Source organism: Trachypithecus francoisi, unplaced genomic scaffold, assembly GCF_009764315.1.
Source record: "Trachypithecus francoisi isolate TF-2019V2 unplaced genomic scaffold, Tfra_2.0 Lachesis_group10, whole genome shotgun sequence".
In the NCBI taxonomy this organism is placed as follows: Eukaryota; Metazoa; Chordata; class Mammalia; order Primates; family Cercopithecidae; genus Trachypithecus; species Trachypithecus francoisi.
This window is the reverse complement of record NW_022681455.1, coordinates 37335350-37356968: the sequence shown is the minus strand read 5'-3', so window position 1 is coordinate 37356968 and position 21619 is coordinate 37335350. Positions and strand designations below refer to the sequence as shown.

Below are 21619 nucleotides of genomic sequence, written 5' to 3'. Positions count from 1 at the left end.
CTCCTATTTTTCCCCCAAACACCTCCCACCGCAGACCCTTCAGTCGCTCGCGCCAGAACCGCTTTCTCCCTTCTCTCCCCAGGAATCCACCCCCAACAGACACTTCGCTCCTCTTCCTGGTGCCCGCCTCCTCTCTGCCATTCATTCAGCGCAGCAAGACACCTTCCTCCCTCCCCGGAGCCCCGCTCCCTCCAGCCCCTGCCCTCCGCCCCACAGGACCCCTTCCCCCGTACCTCGCACCCATCTTCCAGCAGCAGCCACCCGGCGCTCATTCCCACCCGCCGCAGGCACCAGCTCCGGCCACCGGCGCGGTCTCCTGTGACGAAGAAGCCGGGCTCCCCCATCGCCTACTCGACCCCGGGGGCAGTCAGCACTGAGCGAGACCCCGACCCAGGTTCCGGCTGCCTCTGTGCATCCTCTCAGCTTCCATATCTAAACAACAGACAGAAGCAATCACCACACGCTCGCGATCGCTGCGAATGCAGGCTCCGCTTGCCCGCCCTCGGCCAGGAAGCAGGAGCACTGCGCCTGCGCAAGAGGACGGCGGCCGCCCTGAGGAAAAGAGGGTGAGTTAGGAGCCAATCCGGCCCTGGGCGGGGCGGGCATGACGCGAGGGCGCTGCTCCCCTCACAACTTCCCTCGCCCCCACCAGAACCATCACCTCAGTCCTAGCCGCCCCAGACTGGAACCTCTCCTCACCTTTCCTCTTTTTAAAAAAATCATGTAAAACTATAGCCCACTTTTAAACAACTTTAAACTTTCCATCAGATTTAAGTCTGCCTAGTCTGTTCCTAAATAGTCTCTATTTTGCACGACCTCCTTATATTACCGAAGTAAAAAATAGATTACACTAGGCAAATCTACAAAGACACAGAGCACAGTTACCTGGGGCGAGGTGTGGGAGCGGGGATTGAATGCAGATGGGCTTGAAAAAATTGGAGGAAAGCGATAATAGAAATGTTCTAAAAGTGGATTGTGGTAACAATTGCACAACTGTGTAAGTTTATTAAAAAGTCTTGGAAGTGTGGCCGGACGCAGTGGCTCACGCCTGTAATCCCAGCATTTTGGGAGGTCGAGGCGGGCAGATAGCTTGAGTTCTGGAGTTGTGACCAACCTGGCCACAAGGGGAGACACCGTCTCAAAAAAAAAAAAAAAAAAAAAAAAGGGAGGAAGGGCGAGGAAGGGAGGGAGAGAAAGAAAGGAAAAAAGAAAAATTAGCTGGGTGTGGTGGTGCACACCTGTAGTCCCGCTACTCGGGAGGCTGAGGTGGGAGGATCACCTGACCCCGGGAGGCAGAGGTTGCAGTGAGCCGACATGGCGCCCCTGCATCCCAGCCTGGGCGACAGAGTGAGACCCTGTAAGGTGAAGTGAAGGAAGTGTACACTTTCAGTGGGTGAATTTTATGGCATGTAAATTATACTCAATAAAACTGTTAATTTTATTATTACTATTATTGATTAGAGACAGGGTCTCACTTTGTCACCCAGGCTGGAGTACAGTGGCGCTATCTCGGCTCACTGCAACCTCCGCCTCCGTGTTCAAGAGATTCTCCTGCCTCAGCCTCCAGAGTAGCTGGGATTACAGGCATGCGCCACCAAGCCCGGCTAATTTTGGTATTTTTTGGTAGATACCGGGTTTTGCCATGTCTTCTGGAGTCAAGCGATCCAACCGCCTCGGCCTTCCAAAGTGCTGAGATTACAAGCATGAGCCACTGAGCCCGGCCAACTAAAAAAGCTGTTTTTAAACTCAGCCTCTCATTTGGATTTTCCATATAGTGTGATAGCTGCTGCCTGTAGTGAGTACCTCCAATGGTTGAGCACCTTTTGTCTTTTCTGTTTTCCAACACCTAGTTAACAATTTCTTTTCTTTCTTTCTTTCTTTCTTTCTTTCTTTCTTTCTTTCTCTTTTTTCTTTCTTTTTCTTTCTCTCTCTCTTTTCTTTCCTTCTTTCTTTCTTCTTTCTTTCTCTTTTTCTTTCTTTCTCTTTTCCTTCCTTCCTCCTTTCCTTCCTTCTTTCCTTCTCTTTCTCTCTTTCTTTTTTTTTTTGCACAAGGGGAATGAAGGAAAACAATTTTCCTAAATAAAATTCTGTCAAAAAAACAGCCAGGGCTGGACATGGTGGCTCATGCCTGTAATCCCAGCACTTTGAGAAGCCAAGGTGGGCGGATCACCTGAGGTTGGGAGTTTAAGACCAGCCTGACCGACATGGAGAATCCCCATCTCTACTAAAAATACAAAGTTAACCCAGCGTGGTGGCACATGCCTATAATCCCGGCTACTCAGGAGGCTGAGCCAGGAGACTCGCTTGAACCCAGGAGGCGGAGGTTGCGATGAGCTGAGATCTTGCCATTGCACTCCAGCCTGGGCAACAAGAGTGAAACTCCATCAAAAACAACAACAACAACAAAAACACAGCCAGACATGGTGGCTCACTCCTGTAATCCCAGCACTTCGGGAGGCCGAGGCAAATGGATCACCTGATGTCAGGAGTTCCAGACCAGCGTGGCCAACGTGGTGAAACACCATCTCTAGTAAAAACACAAAAATGATCCGGGCATGGTGGTGAGCACCTGTAATCCCAGCTACTGGGGAGGCTGAGGTGGGAGGATCCCTTGAACCTCGGAGGCAGAAGTTGCAGTGAGCTGAGATCACACCCCTGCACTCTAGCCTGGGCGACTGAGCAAGACTCCATCTCAAAAAAAAATACACAAACAAAAGAAAACAACAAGAAAAGAAAATATTTACACTAAATGAATTACACAGTGTACAATAGTAAATGGCTAACTTTGACTGAGTGCTAAGTGCCAGGTACTAGGCCAAGCACCCTACGTACTTTATTTGTCCTTTGCAAACAAAAAGAAAAAAGAAAAATTAGCCAGTTACTAGTGGTTACAATTATAATCCTTACGTTAGAGATGATGAGAAATGAGGCACAGAGAGGTTTTGGTAATCTTCCCAAAGTAACAAATGAAATGGCGGAGTAGGATGTCAATTCAAGTCTGTTTCAAAAGTCTAGTTTCCTAACCATGGGTGCAATCCCAACCTGGAATGTTTTATCTGTGTTGCGCAATCAGATCAAGACATGCAAGCCCTGACATCACAGAGGGCCAGGAACACTGGTGAGAGTCATAGCTGCACTCATGGAGATGCTTCCCTAAGCTGTGCATAGGTATCTGTTGGTGCCCCCACCCCACCTTAGCATTCTATCCCAGGAACAGCAAGCACACCTAGAAGCCGCCCTGACATTTAGTCTGTGTGTCTCCTTAGGCTTCTCTTGGCTGTGGTAGATTCTCAGACTTTCCTTGTTTTTGATGACCTCAACAATTTGAGGAGTACCAGACAGATATTTTGTAGAATGTTCCTCAATTGGGATTTGTCTGATGTTTTTCTCATGATTAGACTCAGGTTATGGATTTGGGGAAGGAAGACCACATAGGTAAAGTGTCATTCTCATGGAATCATGTCAAGGGTACATGTTATCAACTTGAACTATCTCCGTTGGTGTTCATCTTGTTCACCTGGCGTTTCTTATTTCTTGATCTGACAGTGCCACGCAGATAAAACTTTCCACATTGGGATTGCAACCATGGTTAGGAAATCAGTCTTTGGAAATCTAGGTAGTTTTTGTCAGGTTTCTCCATTGTAAACTTACTTTTTTTTTTTTTTTGAGACCGAGTCTCGCTCAGTCGCCTAGGCTGGAGTGCAGTGGCGTGATATCCGCTCACTGCAAGCTCTGCCTCCCGGGTTCACGCTATTCTCCTGCCTCAGCCTCCCGAGTAGCTGGGACTACAGGCGCCCGCCACTACGCCCGGCTAATGTTTTTTTTTGTATTTTTAGTAGAGACGGGGTTTCACCATGTTAGCCAGGATGGTCTCAATCTCCTGACCTCGTGACCCGCCCGTCTTGGCCTCCCAAAGTGCTGGGATCACAGGCGTGAGCCACCGCCCCCAGCCTTTTTTTTTTTTTTTTTTTTTGAGATGGAGTTTCACTCTTATTGTCCAGGCTGGAGTGCAAAGGCGTGATCTCGACTCACTGCAATCTCTGCCCCCCGGGTTCAAGCGATTCTTCTGCCTCAACCTCCCGAGTAGCTGGGATTATAGGCACACGCTACCACGCCCGGCTAATTTTGTATTTTTAGTAGAGACGGGGTTTCACCATGTTGGCCAGGTTGGTCTTGAACTCCTGACTTCAGATGATCCACTCTCCTTGGCTTCCCAAAGTGCTGCGATTACAAGCGTGAGCCACCACACCCAGCCTAAATTTACTCTTTTTTTCTCTCTCTTTCCACACTGTACTCTTTGGGATGAAGTCACTATTCCTAGGCCAAATTTAAGGAGTGAGGAATTCTGCTGCACTTCCTTGACTGCAGGGTCTCTACAGAAACTGTCTGGAATTCTGCATGAGAGTTTGCCTCTCCTCCCCTGTTATTTATTCAATCACTTATTTGTGTCAGGCCGGGTACGATGGCTTATGTCTATAGTTCCAGCACAGCACTTTGGGAGGCCAAGATGGATGGATCACTTGAGCCCAGGACTTCAAGATGGGTCTGGGCAACAGAGCAGGACCCTCTCTCTACAAATAATAAATTAAAAATTTAGCTGGGTGATGGTGGCATGCACCTGTGGTCCCAGGTACTTGGGAGGCTGAGGCAGGAGGATCGCTTGAGCCCAAGAGGTCAAGGCTGCAGTGAGCCACTGCACTCCAGCCTGGGTGACAGAGCGAGACCTGTCTCAAAAACAAATAAATAAAATGAAAAATATATCAGTGTGAACCCATGGATATTTATTTTATACTTTGGGTTATAATCTCATACTGCTTTATTTTGTTTCTCAGATTGTTCCTACTTTGGCCATTGAGAGCTCTTTCAGGTGGCTATGGTGTCCTTTTGACATACTCCCATTGTTGTGTTTTGCTAAGTACTTCCTTACTTTCTGTCACAAGATGCCCTAGACCTAGAATCAGCTATTTTTTTTTTTTATTGTTTTATTTATTTATTTTTTGAGACGGAGTCTTGCTCTGTCGCCGGGGCTGGAGTGCAGTGCCGGATCTCAGCTCACTGCAAGCTCCGCCTCCCGGGTTTACGCCATTCTCCTGCCTCAGCCTCCCGAGTAGCTGGGACTACAGGCGCCCACCACCTCGCCCGGCTCGTTTTTTTGTATTTTTTAGTAGAGACGGGGTTTCACTGTTAGCCAGGATGGTCTCGATCTCCTGACCTCGTGATCCGCCCGTCTCGGCCTCCCAAAGTGCTGGGATTACAGGCTTGAGCCACCGCGCCCGGCCTAGAATCAGCTATTTCTCCAAGGATCTCTGGTTCCTTTTTTGGAAAATGGTATTAGAAACCAAGAAACTCTCGGCACTAGGTGTAGTCATTGCTAGTGGGATGTCGTTGTTTCTAGGCCTTCTCAGCTGACACGGCAAATAAATATATGGGTGAATACTAACCTTCTATATACACATATTTATAAATGTTTATGCATATATACACATTTGTGTTATATGTGTGTGTGTATCTTTAAGCTAGGCATGAGTTCATTCTGATGTCTTACCACTCTAATCCATTCCCAGAATCATCCTAGTTATCTCCCCTTGTTTATCTGTAACCTTCTACTTCAAAAGTGAGAACCCAGAATCCCACCATCTGCCATCCCTTGACTTAATCTTCCATTTCCAGTATACATGTGTAGTGATTTCAGAATTGTTAAGCCATACACTTGTGGAGACAACTTTATCACGTATAGTACAGTACTTGTATGCAGGTCTTTTGACTTCGGTCTTACAGACTCCACTCATTTCCAAAGTGGCTGAGGTCAGCACCCTTTTCCCTGAAACCCCTTCAGAGAGGTTGTTTCATACATTTGTAATAGAGTTAGATTAGATTTTTTTTTTTTTCCGAGATGGAGTCTTGCTCTGTTGCCCAGGCTGAAGTGCAGTGGCCCAATCTCAGCTCACTGCAAGCTCCGCCTCCCGGGTTCATACCATTCTCCTGCTTCAGCCTCCCGAGTAGCTGGGACTACAGGCGCCCACCACCATGCCCGGATAATTTTTTTTTATTTTTAGTAGAGATGGGGTTTCACCATGTTAGCCAGGATGGTCTCGATCTCCTGACCCCGTGATCTGCCTGCCTCGGCCTCCCAAAATGCTGGGATTACAGGCGTGAGCCACCATGCCCGGCCACATTGTTTTGTCATAGTCTATTCTATGTGGGATCCTCTGACCTGCTAAATGATTGCTTAGAATTTGTATACATTTTACATTAATAATGATTGACTAATGTATACATTAAGGTTAACATATACGTTAAGGTTCACTCTTACTGCAAAGTTCTATGGGTTTTTATAGATGCATAGTGTCATGTATCCACCATTACAACATCAGAGAAAATAGTTTATCACCCGAAAAAAAAATCCTTCGGGCTTCACCCATTCAGTCCCACTCTCACCCACTGTACCCCACCTCACTTGTTTTAACTAAGTATCCTGGAGATTACTCCATAACCATATATACATATATTCCTCCTTTCTCTCTCTCTTTTTTTTTTTTTTTTGAGATGGAGTCTCGCTCTGTCACCAGGCTGCAGTGCAGTGGCATGATCTCAGCTCACTGCAACCTCCGCCTCCCAGGTTCAAGCGATTCTCCTGCCTCAGCCTCCTGAGTAGCTGGGATTACAGGCACGTACCACCATGTCTGGCTAAATTTAGTGCTTTTAGTAGAGACAGGGTTTCACTATGTTGGCCAGACTGGTGTCAAACTCCTGACCTCATGATCCACCTGCCTTGGGCTCCCAAAGTGCTAGGATTACAAGCGTGAGCCACCACGCCCAGCCTCTCTTTTTTTAATTTAATAATAATTAAAAAAAAAATCCCTCAGCCTCCCAAAGTGTTGGTGTGAACCACCGTGCCCAGTCCCTCCTTGACAGCTGTATATTGCTCTATTGTGTAGATGTTGATGGCTGTTGTGAGACCTTCGTTCTTGTCTTCTTAGTTTAAAAGAATTTAAACAAGAGACACACAGCAGGAGATGCAACATAGAACAATTTATTGCAAAGGAAAAAGAATATTTTGAAAGTTAAGTGCAGAAGAGGTAGTCCACCCTGAGAGAGGATTCAAGGTGGGGCAGCCAAGACTGGCACTAGGGAGACTCCCTTTACGGGAGACTTACATCCTTCTTAAAGGATTGGAAAGAGGTGTTACTAGGAAGCATGCTCCGGGCGGTCCTCTGGGTGCACATGTGCAGTAGCCGTGCCTGCCTATTCATTCCCCACGTCTCATTAGCACCTCACATCTCTACCCAAGGGTGTGGTTTTTACTATTATGATGAGCAAAGGGTCAGTCTGAGGACAGGTAAAATCAAAATATGCATGCTGTCTACAGGGGAAATTCTCTACTAGAGACAGCTTTGCTTGAATGAGCTTGACTACAATGTGAATGCTGGGGCTTATTGTGTTGACTGTACAGTCACCATGGTGACCATGGTTGTTGCATCCTGAGGACATGGTTACTTCCTTGAGTACCTATCCTGCTTCATAGATAATACCATTGTTTATTCAACCAGACCCTTGTTGATATGCAGTAGGGCTCTTTCCGGTCTTTTGCTGTCACAAATAGCCCCGCCATGAATTCACAGACACCACTTTTGAGTGCCTATTATATGCTTATCGTATATCGTCTTATTAATCCTCACTACCATCCTGCAAGTTATCCTCATTTTGCCTATGAGAAAACTAAGAATTTCTTGAAGCTTATGTCTTGTTTTCCATTGCATTCCTGACATTTTATTGAATGAATAAATGTAACTCAACTAGTAAATGGCAGTGCAGGAAACAGAAACCAGTGCTGTAAGCCTAGATCTATCTGGCCCCAGAGGTTGCATTCATTATGGTCTAGCACTAGAAATGGCCATCCACAGGGAGTGACCAAGATGATTATATCAGGATATTTAATTAGTTTTTTTTTTGTCTTTTTTTTTTTTTGAAACAGAGTCTCCCTCTGTTGCCCAGGCCTGAGTGCAGTGGCATGATCTCAGCTCACTGCAACCTCCGCCTCCCAGGTTCAAGCAATTTCTGGCTGATTTTTGTATTTTTAGTAGAGACGGGTTTTCACTATGTTGGTCAGGCTGGTCTTGAACTCCTAACCTCATGTGATCTGCCTGCCTTGGCCTACCGAAGTGCTAGGATTACAGGCATGAGCCACAGTGCCGGGCAGTTTTGTTTGTTTGTTTGTTTGTTTTTTTTCTTCTTCTTCTTCCTTTCTTCCTTGTGTTTTTTTTTTTTTTTTTTTTGGTGGCGTCTCACTGTGTTGCCCAAGCTCGTACTGAACTCCCAGGTTAAAGTAATCCTACCTTGGCCTCCCAAAGTGCTGGGATTACAGGGGTAAGTTATCACACCTGGCTTCTAATTAGGTTTTTATCTAATCCTTTCAAAAATGCCACTTTTGTGATTATTTTATAATTACAAACAAGAACAACATAGAAGATATGTATAGACTTTATATGAATAAAGAAACATGCACATATTGGGTTGCAGTCTCAGACATTTGTTTGTTACTAAGGGTGCATGACCAAAACAGTTTGAAGACCACTGACTTCTGTCTATGGCCATATCACCCTGAACGTGCCCGATCTCGTCGAGACCACTGACTTCTAAGATTTGGGGATTTTATCAACTCTACCTCCCCTATATATTCCCTTTTAACAGTGGCTCTTAACTGGGGGTGATTTTGCAATGTCTGGGGACATTTTTGGTTGTCATGATGTGAGGAGAGGTGCCACTGGCATTTAATGACTAGAGGCCAGGGATGCTGCTGAACATCCTACAAATCACAAGATAGTCCCCACAACAAGAGTTATCCCATACAAAATGTCAACAATGCTGAGGCTGAGAAACCCCGTCTCGGCGGATCACGAAGTCAGGAGATCGAGACCATCTTGGCTAACACGGTGAAACCCCGTCTCTACTAAAAAAAAATACAAAAAACTAGCCCGGCGAGGTGGCGGGCGCCTGTAGTCCCAGCTACTCGGGAGGCTGAGGCAAGAGAATGGCATAAACCCGGGAGGCGGAGCTTGCAGTGAGCTGAGATCCGGCCACTGCACTCCAGCCCGGGCGACAGAGCAAGACTCTGTCTCAAAAAAAAAAATAAATAAATAAACCCCGGCTCAGCCTGGCGCGGTGGCTCAAGCCTGTAATCCCAGCACTTTGGGAGGCCGAGACGGGCGGATCACGAGGTCAGGAGATGGAGACCATCCTGGCTGACACGGTGAAACCCCGTCTCTACTAAAAAATACAAAAAAAAATAGCCGAGCGAGGTGGCGGGCACCTGTAGTCCCAGCTACTCGGGAGGCTGAGGCAGGAGAATGGCGAGAACCTGGGAGGCGGAGCTTGCAGTGAGCCGAGATCACGCCACTGCACTCCAGCCTGGGCGACAGAGCGAGACTCCGTCTCAAAAAAAAAAAAAACCCCGTCTCATACCCACCTCAAGAGGGAAAACTGAAGTGGGAAAAGACAGCAGGATATGGAAAAGTAAGTAGGGGGTTATTTACGTGAAACTGACAACTGTCACATTATATATGCTCAGTTAATGTCAATTAAACAGAACTGAGGAATGTTAGAGCTGACTGTGGACAGGCTTGGGGAGTGGGGAAGGAACATGACAAGAAGGAGAGAAAGTACAGGGCAAGAAGAAGAAAGGGAAAGGGATGAGAAAAGTATGGAAAACCTGAGCACAGTGGCTCACACCTATAATCCCAACACTTTGTGAGGCCGTGGTTAGAAGATAACTTGAGCCTAGGAGCTCAAGACCAGCCTGGGCAACATAGGAAGATTCTAGCTCTACAAAAAAAAAAAAAAAAAAAAGTTTTTTAATTAGTCAAGTGTGCACCTCAAAAAAAAAAAAAAAAAAATTGTGCACCTGTGGTCCCAGCTACTTGAGAGACTGAGGTGGGAGGATTGCCTGAGCCTGGAAGGTCAAGGCTGCAGTGAGCCATGATTGTGCCACTGCACTCCAGCCTTGGTAACACAGTGAAACTGCAAAACCCTGTCTCAAAAAAAGAAAGAAGAGAAGAGAAGAGAAAGAAGAGAAGAGAAAAGCGAAAAGAAGAAGAGGAGGAAGAGGAAGAGGAAGAAGAAGAAGAAAAGGAAGGAAGGAAGGAAGGAAAAAATAAAAGAATTATGGAAAGGAAGTGTGGCAGGTCACTCTTTTAAAAGATGATTACAAAATCTCCCATCCCTCTTGCTCTTACCATGTAACACTGACATTCCTCACATTGCAAGGTGGAGTTTATATTTCCTCCCCTTGAATCTAGATGGGCATGGGACTCCAACAGAAGTAATGCTATGTCATAAAAGGTGATATAGCTTCCACCTGGTCTTTTTGGGATGTTCACTGCTGGAACCTAGTCTACATAAGGAAGTGGAGAGATCACATGAAGAGGCCACATGTAGATGTCCTGCCTGACAACCCCAGCTGAGGTCCCAACTGACATCCAGCATCAATGGCCAGTCGTGGGAATGAAGGTTCCCCTGGATGACATCAGCCTGACCCTGAATCATCCCCAGTCCTCTGTGTCTTCCAGCTGAGGCTTCAGACATTGTGGAGGAGATCCAAGCTCTGTTGTACCCCACCTGAATTCCTGACCCACAGAGTCGGTGAGCGTAATACGATGGTTGGGTTAAGACATTTAGTTTTGATGTGGTTATGCAGCAGTAAGAAACTAGAACAGAAAGGGTGCAGGGACATGCTGGGGGCTCTTTGACAGTCATTGGTTGTGTGCTTTATATATTAAGGTAATGCTAGCTGCGGTAACAAACAAACCCCAAGTTTCAGTGGTTTAACACAACAGAAGGTTATTTCTTACTCACGTATTTGTTCAGTGTCCCTAGACAGTGGACAGCCTTCCATTAAGTCATTCAAGTACTCAGACTACTTTCTTCCTGTAGCTTCTCTGTTCCCTAGGGCTTGGAGTCCTCTGCATCGAGAAGGCAAAACAGGGGAAGAGAGAATGGAGAAGGTACACTTGCTTCTTCATTGTCTTGTCAAAGTGACATACACTCCTTTGGCTCACATTTTACTGGAGAGAACTGGTCCATGACCCCACCTAGATCTGAGGGAGGCTGTGAAATTCAGGCCCTAGTTGATTAGTCCTTCCCAGAAACAACTCTAAATTATGGGAAGAGGAGCATGAATTCTGCCAGACTTTAGAACTCAGGTTAACAAATTAAAATGATGATAATAACATTATCTCTCCTATTTCCTTTGTTTTTATCTCTCTGGACTAGAAGTAAAAGGATAGAATTTTTGCTCACTCCATGGCTTTTGTGTAAGACCAGCTTTTAATTCAGTGGTAAACTAGAGGCTACTGTAGCATAGTAGTTAGGCACATGGACTCTGGAGCCCCGCTGTTCAAATCCTAGCTCGGCTATTTGCTACATGAGACCTTGGGCAAGCTTCTTGACCTTTCCAAGCCTCAGTTTCCCCATTTGTAAGATGAAGGTGATGCTAAGTATAGCACCTAACTTATAGGATTGTTTTGTAGGTCAATTCTTGTAAGATACAGAGTAAGTACCAATAATGGTCAGCTACCATTTTGTGGAGGAAGGGAGCATTGGCTTCTGCAGATACAAACACTATCTCCCCATGCCTTTTCTACACTCTCTCATCCAAGAGACATAAAAATAAAAGCTTCCTCCTCTTTAAATTGTTGATGTTATAAAGTAGAAATCTCTTCAATCAATGTTATACTTTTTAAAAACAACCCATGTCCAAGCAAGATGGGTTTTTTAAATGTCTAAAACACATAGTTCCCGCTGTGAGCAAGGGTCGGTCCACTTTGGGGGCATAGCTCTGCCAACTGAAGTGTGGTTTCCCTGTGTGTTTCAATAAAGGCGAGACACATAATGGAATTTTTCATTATGTTTTCAAAAGATTGAGCGGAGAAGAAAAGGGTCTTGATGTAGCATCTCAAGGAAAGTCCTGTGTTTCTCCGAGTACTTTCTATCTTGAGACCACAGGCCAACTTTTCAATAGATTGCTGCATGTAGCCATCTTGTGGGTGGGGTGGGCAGTGAGTGCTCAGATTGGTACCATAGACTTGGAGGAATTCAGGGTGACTGGGGGAGATGAAATCCCAGATGGGATGATGCAGCCTGAGTGTGTGGTAGGGAGAAGTAGGGAGGTGGGACTTAGGGCACCACATTCTTATTCATTCTACCTTTTCTCTCCTTTATTCTACCACCTTCTCGTCTCCACCCATCCCCAAAATGTAAGACTCCACACTGAAGGAATCAAGAAAAGATGTCTTTCATCTTGGAAAAGGAAATGTTTTAGAAAACCAGAAGACGGCCGGGCGCGGTGGCTCAAGCCTGTAATCCCAGCACTTTGGGAGGCCGAGACGGGCGGATCACGAGGTCAGGAGATCGAGACCATCCTGGCTAACACGGTGAAACCCTTTCTCTACTAAAAAAAATACAAAAACTAGCCGGGCGAGGTGGCGGGCGCCTGTAGTCCCAGCTCCTCGGGAGGCTGAGGCAGGAGAATGGCGTAAACCCGGAAGGCGGAGCTTGCAGTGAGCTGAGATAGGCCACTACACTTCAGTCCGGGCGACAGAGCGAGACTCCGTCTCAAAAAAAAAAAAAAAAAAAAAAGAAAACCAGAAGACGACGAGAAGGGGAAAAGTAACCACTTGCTTTGGTCGGCTTGTGTGTTCAGTGCTATTTTATGTAAACATAGGGTTTCAAGTATAGAGCTGTAAGATACTTCTGATACCTTCGATCAAGTTTATTATATTTCAGAAGTACTTGTAACAGGTAATCAAATTTATGATATTCTGGAGGTGTCTGTTTTTTTTTTGAGATGGAGTCTTGCTCTGTTGCCCAGGCTGGAGTGCAGTGGCGTGATCTCGGCTCACTGCAAGCTCTGCCTCCCTGCAAGCTCCGCCTCCCAGGTTCAAGCAGTTCTCCTGCCTCAGCCTCCCGAGTAGCTGGGATTACAGGCGCCCACCACCACACCAGGCTAATTTTTGTATTTTCAGTAGAGACAGTGTTTCACCGTGTTAGCCAGGATGGTCTCGATCTCCTGACCTCGTAATCCACCCGCTTCGACCTCCCAAAGTGCTGGGATTACAGGCATGAGCCACTGCGCCCAGCCTGGAGGTGTCTTTGATCAATAATTAAGGTGGATATTTTGGAGGTACTTAAAATTAGTAACCACCTTTTCGGTGGGGGCCCTGTTTAAGCATCTACATCCTTTAACTTGCCAAGGATCAGTATCCAGATAAAATATTTATTACCAGCCAGGCTGGTGGCTCATGCCTATAGTCCCAGCACTTTGGGAGGCAGAGGTGAGCAGATCACCTGAGGTCAGAAGTTCAAAACCAGCCTGACCAACATAGTGAAATCCCGTCTCTACTAAAAATACAAAATTAGCCGGGTGCAGTGGTGGGCACCTGTAATCCCAGCTACTCTGGAGGTTGAGGCAGGACAATTGCTTGAATTTGGGAGGCAGAGGTTGCAGTGAGCCGAGATCGTGCCACTACACTCCAGCCTGGGCGACAGAGAGACACTTCATCTCGGAAAGAAAAAAAAATTCATTACCCAGCTGATTTTATTCAGGAAGAGGGGAGGAAGGAAAGAAGGGAGGGGAACTAAAGGGGGCAGCAGCAGCAGAAGGCAGTGAGAATCAGGCATCAATAATGACCACTTTGTTTTCCTCTGAGTTGGCTTCAGGCTGTTTATTTTGCAAGTAACATGTGTATCAGGCACCTAATATAAAATTTAGATTTTGGATGACTTACAGTTGCTTCATATCACTTTGAGTTGGCTATTTTTGGACTACAAAAGATTACAAAGATCCCTAACTCCGTTCACCTTTGTCAAGGGTTGAGGAAGGGGAGCAGAGAGTCAGGTGTTTCTCACATGGAGAACCTGGAGTTCTACAATTAAAGGTGATTATGCAATTCTTATCACATTTTTTGACTCGCAAGTTTATTGTATCATCAGTTGTGGTATATATTATTCATGACTTGCTTAAATGTGCTTATTTCAGCTAGTAGAAGCCTTGCCTCTCCTGTTTCAGTGACAGTGTTTAGAGCTCTGTTTTTCAAACTTAGGTTAACGCCGAGTAATGAGTCTTAGCACTATTTATTTATTGACAAGTTCTCTCTCTCTCTCACCAAGGCTGAAGTGCAATGGCAGGATAATAGCTCACTGTAACCTCAAACCTCTGGGCTCAGGCAATGATCCTCTCGCCTCAGCAGCATCTCAGGTAGCTAGGACTACAGATGCGTGCCACCGTGCTGGGCTAATTTTGGCTTTTGTATAGATGAGGTCTCACTATGTTGCCCAGGCTGGTCTCAAACTCCTGGCCTCAAGCGATCCTCCCACATGAGCCATCACACTGGTCTCTTAGCACCATTAAAACATAAGAACAACAAAACCGAGAAGGAATACAATAGAATAAGTAAGAGGCCATCACACACAGCATTGTTTGTGAAACACTGATCGTCTGTGTATGAGTGTGTGTGTGTGTGTGTGTACTGAGTCTCAATGTAAAATGTGTTTTTTCACTATAGGTCGTGGTCACAAAGAAGTTGGGAGGTTTCCAGTACCAGACAAAATGGAGTAAGGCACTGCAGTCTCTGCCGCTGATCACAACTAAAAATTCTGGACAAAATGCAACTAAGGACTCTGAAAAGTAAACAAGCAGCCAAATTATGGAAAGGAATCAAAGCTTCAGGAAACTATCTGTATGGGGTGAGTTTCCCCCAATTTTCTTCTTTTCTATCACAGCTTTGAGATGAGAATAGGTCCAGTTGGGGAGCTGCATGGTAGCGGAGACAGCAGAAACTCTGAGAGAAACCCCATCTCTCTGACCAGAAGACTTAGGAGAAGGGTCCCTGTGAGCCAGAGAGTGTAGAGTGAAATCCCCATTAAAACTATTTCATTTTCTCTCTCCTACATCCGTCCCCAAGATGATGAGACAGAATTTGCAGTTTGAATCTCATTAGATTGATTGCCTGTGAAAACAAACAAAACAAAAACAAAGTCAACACTTTTTTTTTTTTTTTTTAGACGGAGTCTTCACTCTGTCCCTGAGGCTGGAGTGCAGTGGCACGATCTCGGCTCACTGAAACCTCTGCCTCGTGGGTTCATGCCATTCTCTAGCCTCAGCCTCCCGAGTAGCTGGGACTACAGGTGCCCGCCACCACACCCAGCTAATTTTTTGTATTTTTAGTAGAGACGGGGTTTCACTATGTTGGCCAGGATGATCTCGATCTCCTGACCTCATGATCTGCCTGCCTCAGCCTCCCAAAGTGCTGGGATTACAGGTGTGAGCCACCACGCCTGGCCCTACACTTTCTAAAGCTGAGGTGAGCAAACTTTTTCCACAAAAGGCCAGATAATAAATATTTTAAGCTCTGTGTCATACAGTCTTCCATCACAACTACTCAACCCTGCTATTGTAGTGCCAAAGCAGCACAGTATGTAAATGAATCAGCCAGGCTGTGTTCCAGTACAACTTTACGTATAAAAACAGGGGGAAGGCTGGATTTGGCCTGCAGGTCATAGTTTGCTGACTCTTGCTGTAGAAGAATTTTAACAAGATTCAGAGTCTCACAACATATTAATACTATTCAAAATATCCAGGATGCAATCCAAAATTGCTCAACAAAGCTCTAGAAAATGTTATCAATTTTTATGGGAAAAGATGATCAAAAGATGCCAGCACCAGAGAGGATGTGGAGAAATAGGAATGCTTTTACACTGTTGGTGGGACTGTAAACTAGTTCAACCATTGTGGAAGACAGTGTGGTGATTCCTCAAGGATCTAGAACTAGAAATACCATTTGACCCAGCAATCCCATTACTGGGTATATATCCAAAGGATTATAAATCATGCTACTATAAAAACACATGCACACATATGTTTACTGTGGCACTATTCACAATAGCAAAGACTTAGAACCAACTCAAATGTTCATCAATGATAGACTGGATTAAGAAAATGTGGCACATATACACCATGGAATACTATGCAGCCATAAAAAAGGATGAGTTCATGTCCTTTGCAGGGACATGGATGCAGCTAGAAACCATCATTCTGAGCAAACTATCACAAGGACAGAAAACCAAACACCACATGTTCTCACTCATAGGTGGGAACTGAACAATGACAATGAGAACACTTGGACACAGGGCAGGGAACATCACACCCCAGGGCCTGTCATTGGGTGAGGAGTGGGAGAGGGATAGCATTAGGATAAATACCTAATGTAAATGACGAGTTAATGGATGCAGCAAACCAACATGGCACATGTATACCTATGTAACAAACCTGCACGTTGTGCACATGTACCCTAGAACTTAAAGTATAATAATAAAAAAAGCAAAAAAAAAAAAAAAAAAAAAAAAAAACAGATGCCAGCACCAATATGACCAAGAGGTTAGAATTATCAGATAAAGACTTAAAACATCTATTGTAAGTATGCTGGATGAAATAATGGCAAACACACTTGCAATAAAGGGAAAGCTAGAAGCTCTCAGCAGAAAAATAGAAACTATAAAAAGAACCAAATGGGAATTTTAGAACCAAAAAAACACAGTATCTGAAATAAAAATTAACTAGATGGGCTTAATAGCAGAATGGAGACCACAGAAGAGGAAGTTAATGAACTTGAAGATAAATGAAGAGGAATTATCTATTCTGATGAACAGAAAGAAAAAAAGATTGGAAAAATAATGAACAGTCTCAGGGTCTAATGTTCATATCACTGGAGTCCCAGGGGAGGAATAAAAGATTGGTGCAGAAAAGGAACTACTTGAAGAAATATGCTCAAATTTGATGAAAGATATAAAATTACAGATTCAAGAAAATTAGTGAACCCCAAACAGGATGAATGCAAAAGATGAACAAACTCCAGAAAACAAACACAAACAACTTACACTCAGACACATAATCAAACTCCAGAAACTTAAAAAAAAATCTCAAAAGCAGTCTGAGAAACAATACAGAAGTTCTTGAGAAAATTAAAAAAATAGAATTATCAGCAATTCCACTTCTGAGTATATACCCAAATAATTGGAAGCTGGGTCTTGAAGAGATGTTTGCACACCCATGTTCATAGCAGCATTATTCACAATAGTCAAAAGATGGAAGCAACACAAGTGCCCGTCAACAGATGAACGGATAAACAAAACGTGGTATATACACACAATCAAAATTTAACCTTAGAAAAGGAGAGAAATTCTGATGCATGCTAAAACGTGGATGAACCTTGAGGACATTGTGCTTAGTGAAAGAAGCCAGTCACAAAAAGACAAATACTATATGCTTCCACTTCTATGAGGTAGCTAGAAAATTCAAATGCAGGCCGGGCGCGGTGGCTCAAGCCTGTAATCCCAGCACTTTGGGAGGCCGAGACGGGCGGATCACGAGGTCAGGAGATCGAGACCATCCTGGCAAACACGGTGAAACCCCGTCTCTACTAAAAATACAAAAACTAGCCGGGCGAGGTGGCAGGCGCCTGTAGTCCCAGCTACTCGGGAGGCTGAGGCAGGAGAATGGCGTAAACCTGGGAGACGGAGCTTGCAGTGAGCTGAGATCCGGCCACTGCACTCCAGTCCGGGCGACAGAGCGAGACTCTGCCTCAAAAAAAAAAAAAAAAAAAAGAAAATTCAAATGCAAAAAGACAAAGTAGAATGGTGGTTGCCAGGGGCCGGGGGCAGAAGAGAATGGGAGCTGTTGTTTAATGAGTATAGAGTGTCAGTTTTGCAAGGTGAGAGTTTTGGAGATTGACTGCACACAATGTGAATGTGCCTAACACTACTGTATACTTATAAATGATTAAGATGGCAAGTTTTCTGATATGTACATTTTACCAGTTATTTGTTTTAAAAAAAAGTCAGAGGGCCGGGCGCGGTGGCTCAAGCCTGTAATCCCAGCACTTTGGGAGGCCGAGACGGGCGGATCACGAGGTCAGGAGATCGAGACCATCCTGGCTAACACCGTGAAACCCCGTCTCTACTAAAAATACAAAAAAACTAGCCAGGCGAGGTGGCGGGCGCCTGTAGTCCCAGCTACTCCGGAGGCTGAGGCAGGAGAATGGCGTAAACCCGGGAGGCGGAGCTTGCAGTGAGCTGAGATCCGGTCACTGCACTCCAGCCCCGGCGACAGAGCAAGACTCCATCGCAAAAAAAAAAAAAAAAAAAAAAAAAAAAAAAGTCAGAGGAAAATAATGAATTAAACACAGAAAATTATTCAATGACTGTGGATTTCTTTTTCTTTTTTGAGATGGAGTCTCGCTCTGTCACCCAGGCTGGAGTGCAGTGGTGCAATCTCAGCTCACTGCAACCTCCACTTCTTGGGTTCAAGCGATTCTGCTGCCTCAGTCTCCTGAGTAGCTGGGATTACAGGCATGGGCCACCATGCCCAGCTAATTTTTGGTAGAGACAGGTTTCACCATATTGGCCAGGCTGGTCTCGAACTCCTGACCTTGTGATCCCCCCACCTCGGCCTCCGAAAGTGCTGCAATTACAGGCATGACTGCGGATTTCTTATCAGAAGCTATGGAAAAAAAGATGATGGAACAACATGGGTAAAGTGCCAGAAAGTTAAAAAAAAAATCCGTATCAAGAGAAAGTAGATTTAGGATGAAGGCAAAATAAAGGCATTCTCAGATGAAAGACAACTTAGAGAACTGTTGGCAGATCTGTTCTAAGTGCTAAAGAAAGTTATTTAGGCTGAAGGCAAACAACTATACCAGAAAGAAACCTGGAACTTAAGGACTGAAGGAAAAACATGACAGGTAAAGTGTCCCCTTCAGTTCCTTCAAATATGTATGACTGTTGAGAACAAAATGATAATAGTATCTGGTAAGGTTTTTAATGGATGTATATGTAATTCATGTAATGATTATAAAGGAAGGAGAGATTAAGGACCTAAATGGTTGTAATACTTCTGAATTTTAATTGAAGAGATAAAATATAAACTGTAAACAGACTGTGAACAACTTCAGGTATGTATATTGTAATCTTCAGAGCCATCTCTTAAAAAAATATATATAGTCAAAAGCCAACAAATATGTTATTCAGATAATTCAAAAGGTGACAGGAAAGGGTGAGGGGAAGAAAGGGAACAAACAGAAAAAGAAATAAAATGGTAGACTAAATCCAACCATATTAACAATAGTAATTGCAAATGGTTTAAATACACCAATTAAAAACAAGAGCTTGTCAGACTGGATTGGAGAACAAGACCCAACTACATTGTCTTTAAGAAATCCACATTGAGGCTGGGCACAGTGGCTCATGCCTGTAATCCTAGCACTTTAAGAGGCTGAGGCGGGTGGATCACCTGAGGTCAGGAGTTGGAGACCAGCCTGGTTAACATGGTGAAACCCTGTCTCTATTAAAAATACAAAAATTAGCAGAGTGTGGTGGTGGGCGCCTGTAGTCCTAACTACTCAGGAGGCTGAGGCAGGAGAATCGCTTGAACCCAGGGGGCAGAGGTTGCAGTGAGCTGAGATTGACCCACTGCACTCCAGCCTGGGCAGCAAAGCAAGACTCCATCTCAAAAAAATAAAAAATAAAATAAGAAATCCACATTGGACATAAACAGATAGGTTAAAAGTAAAGGAAGGAAATTAAGTTTGGAGACCAGTGGTTTGAAGAGGTTTGGGCTTTCCTTTCAGATAGCTGGGTTGGGTAGGGCAGGTTTAGTGGGGTCACTATTGAGACAAGCTTAGTATCCATACAAGCAAAAGTAGCCCAAGGTCTGGCTCCCAGATTCCCCACAATGGCTCTCACTTCAGGCAGGGACTGTCACACTCACCCTGCAGAAACCACAACACCTGCAGAACCAAACTGAACAGGGATTCTCCTTGCTTCCAAGAATTCTAATTCAGCCTTTGCCAAAGCAAGGGGATGCCTTTCTTTGGGAGATGCCTTGGTTGGCCATGGTTGTGGGCGTGTGGCACCTATCCTGGCAAGTTGGCACAGGCTCAGAAGACCCTGGTCTTGTGGTACTGCACTTTAGGCTGATTCTGTGGGAAGCTCATCCTTTTCGTCAAGAATCTAAAATCATCACCGTGGCGTCTATGGCAGCTTCCAAAACTGTCTCCAACGAGGAAATGAGTGTTGGACGTCCTGAGAGAGGTATGAAAGGCTGGGTTACGGGGGCTTAGTTTTTGCCTCCAATCCTCAAAGCTTTACATAACTGTTTTGAAATGCAAAGTCCAGTTCAAGGCAAGCCAAATGCTGTCAACAAGAGGCTCTTGCCTCTAGAAGCAAATAAAGTCACTGTTTGAGGAATCTGTGCCACTATCCCTTTGCAGATCAATACAAACAGAGGCAGGGCCTGTTTCAAGTAGAATCTTGTAGAGATTTAAATTGTAGAAATATTGGATAAACTGTAGGCTAGAGTATGCCAGGATTAGTTCAGAAGATTTCATCAATTTTCTAGTCATGATCAAACAAACCTGTCTCAGAAAATGCTTGACTTCCTGCATAAATGAAAAGCAGCATGTTTGAATGAAGACTAGTTCAGATTATTTTTAGCCTCAGGAACAATTAATAGTTTCAGTTCAAATAATATCAAGTAGAAAGTATTTGTGTTTTATGACAAAGGTTAAATTCCAAATTGTGAAGAGTGACTTAGATTTTGAACACACATTCCCTTTCTGTATGCTTATGGGAAAGTCTGTTTATTGTCAACTTATTTTTGTAAGTTCTTATTGTAGAGACTGTTACCTGAATCCTAATGTCTGTGTTCCCCTTCCTCCATATTACCAGAATCCTTTTAGCCAGGCATATGGTTGCCTGCAATGGACTCATCCTCCCAACCTCTCCTGCAACTAGGTGCAATCTACCATGGACTAAGTTCTGCTGTGAGTTGTAGGAGGAAGTACGATGGGGCACCTTCCTGGAACCTTCCTTACAACACTGCTGGCACATTTCCTTTTTCTTCTTTGTCGCCTCTTTAATTCATCCTGTGGCTTGGAAAGTTGGTGTAAAAATAGTTGGAGTGCTGGCTACCATCCTGACCATGAAGACATAGGGAGGGAGTCCAGGTTCCTAAGCACTTTGTGAAACAGTCCTCTTACTAGCCCTGGATTGCCTACTTTTGGACATTTATGTGAGGGAGAAGTAAATTCTCATCCTGTACAAGTCACTGTTATTTATTTATTTACTTATTTATTTATCTATAGAATGAGTCTCGCTCTAGTTGCCTAGGCTGGAGTGCAGTGGTGTGATCTCGGCTCACTGCAACCTCCGCCTTCCCGGGTTCAAGCAATTCTCCTGCCTCATCCTCCTGAGTAGCTGGGATTACAGATGCCCACCACCATGCCTGGCTAATTTTTTTTTGTATTTTTAGTAGAGATGGGGTTTCACTATGTTGGCTAGGCTGGTCTCAAACTCCTGACCTTGTGATCCGCCTGCCTCGGCCTCCCAAAGTGCTGGGATTACAGGCATGAGCCACTGTGCCCGCCCTATTTTTGTTTTTTGTTACACATAGCTGAATTTAATTTTTATATGGTTCCTAATGACTGAAACCAAGAAATACTCTCAAATAAATCCTAGGAAGGAATTCTGGGTGGAGAAACCATTCCAACCTGTCCTTTGTAGATGAAACGTA

General features: G+C 44.7%; 1 protein-coding gene and 1 long non-coding RNA gene across 6 annotated transcripts in view; one reads left to right on the top strand and one right to left on the bottom strand.

Annotated features, from left to right (window-relative positions):
• Positions 1-549, bottom strand: part of RNF8 (ring finger protein 8) — a 40023-nt gene extending 39474 nt beyond the window's left edge. For all 4 annotated transcript variants that reach the window (XR_004438701.1, XM_033217025.1, XM_033217027.1 and 1 more), the window contains exon 1: positions 234-549. Coding sequence is in view for 3 of the 4 variants with exons in the window: in XM_033217025.1 (XP_033072916.1) it covers positions 234-344 (111 nt within the window). In the remaining variant the exon portion in view is untranslated. The remainder of the gene's footprint in view (positions 1-233) is intronic.
• LOC117087151 lies at positions 433-21230 on the top strand. 2 transcript variants are annotated; one of them, XR_004438703.1, is made up of 4 exons: positions 433-566; positions 14559-14739; positions 20089-20139; positions 20776-21230. It is a non-coding gene; the product is annotated as an uncharacterized LOC117087151 (long non-coding RNA). The 2 variants fall into 2 exon arrangements; XR_004438702.1 differs by lacking the exon at positions 20089-20139.
• Positions 21231-21619: the final 389 nt, after the last annotated feature.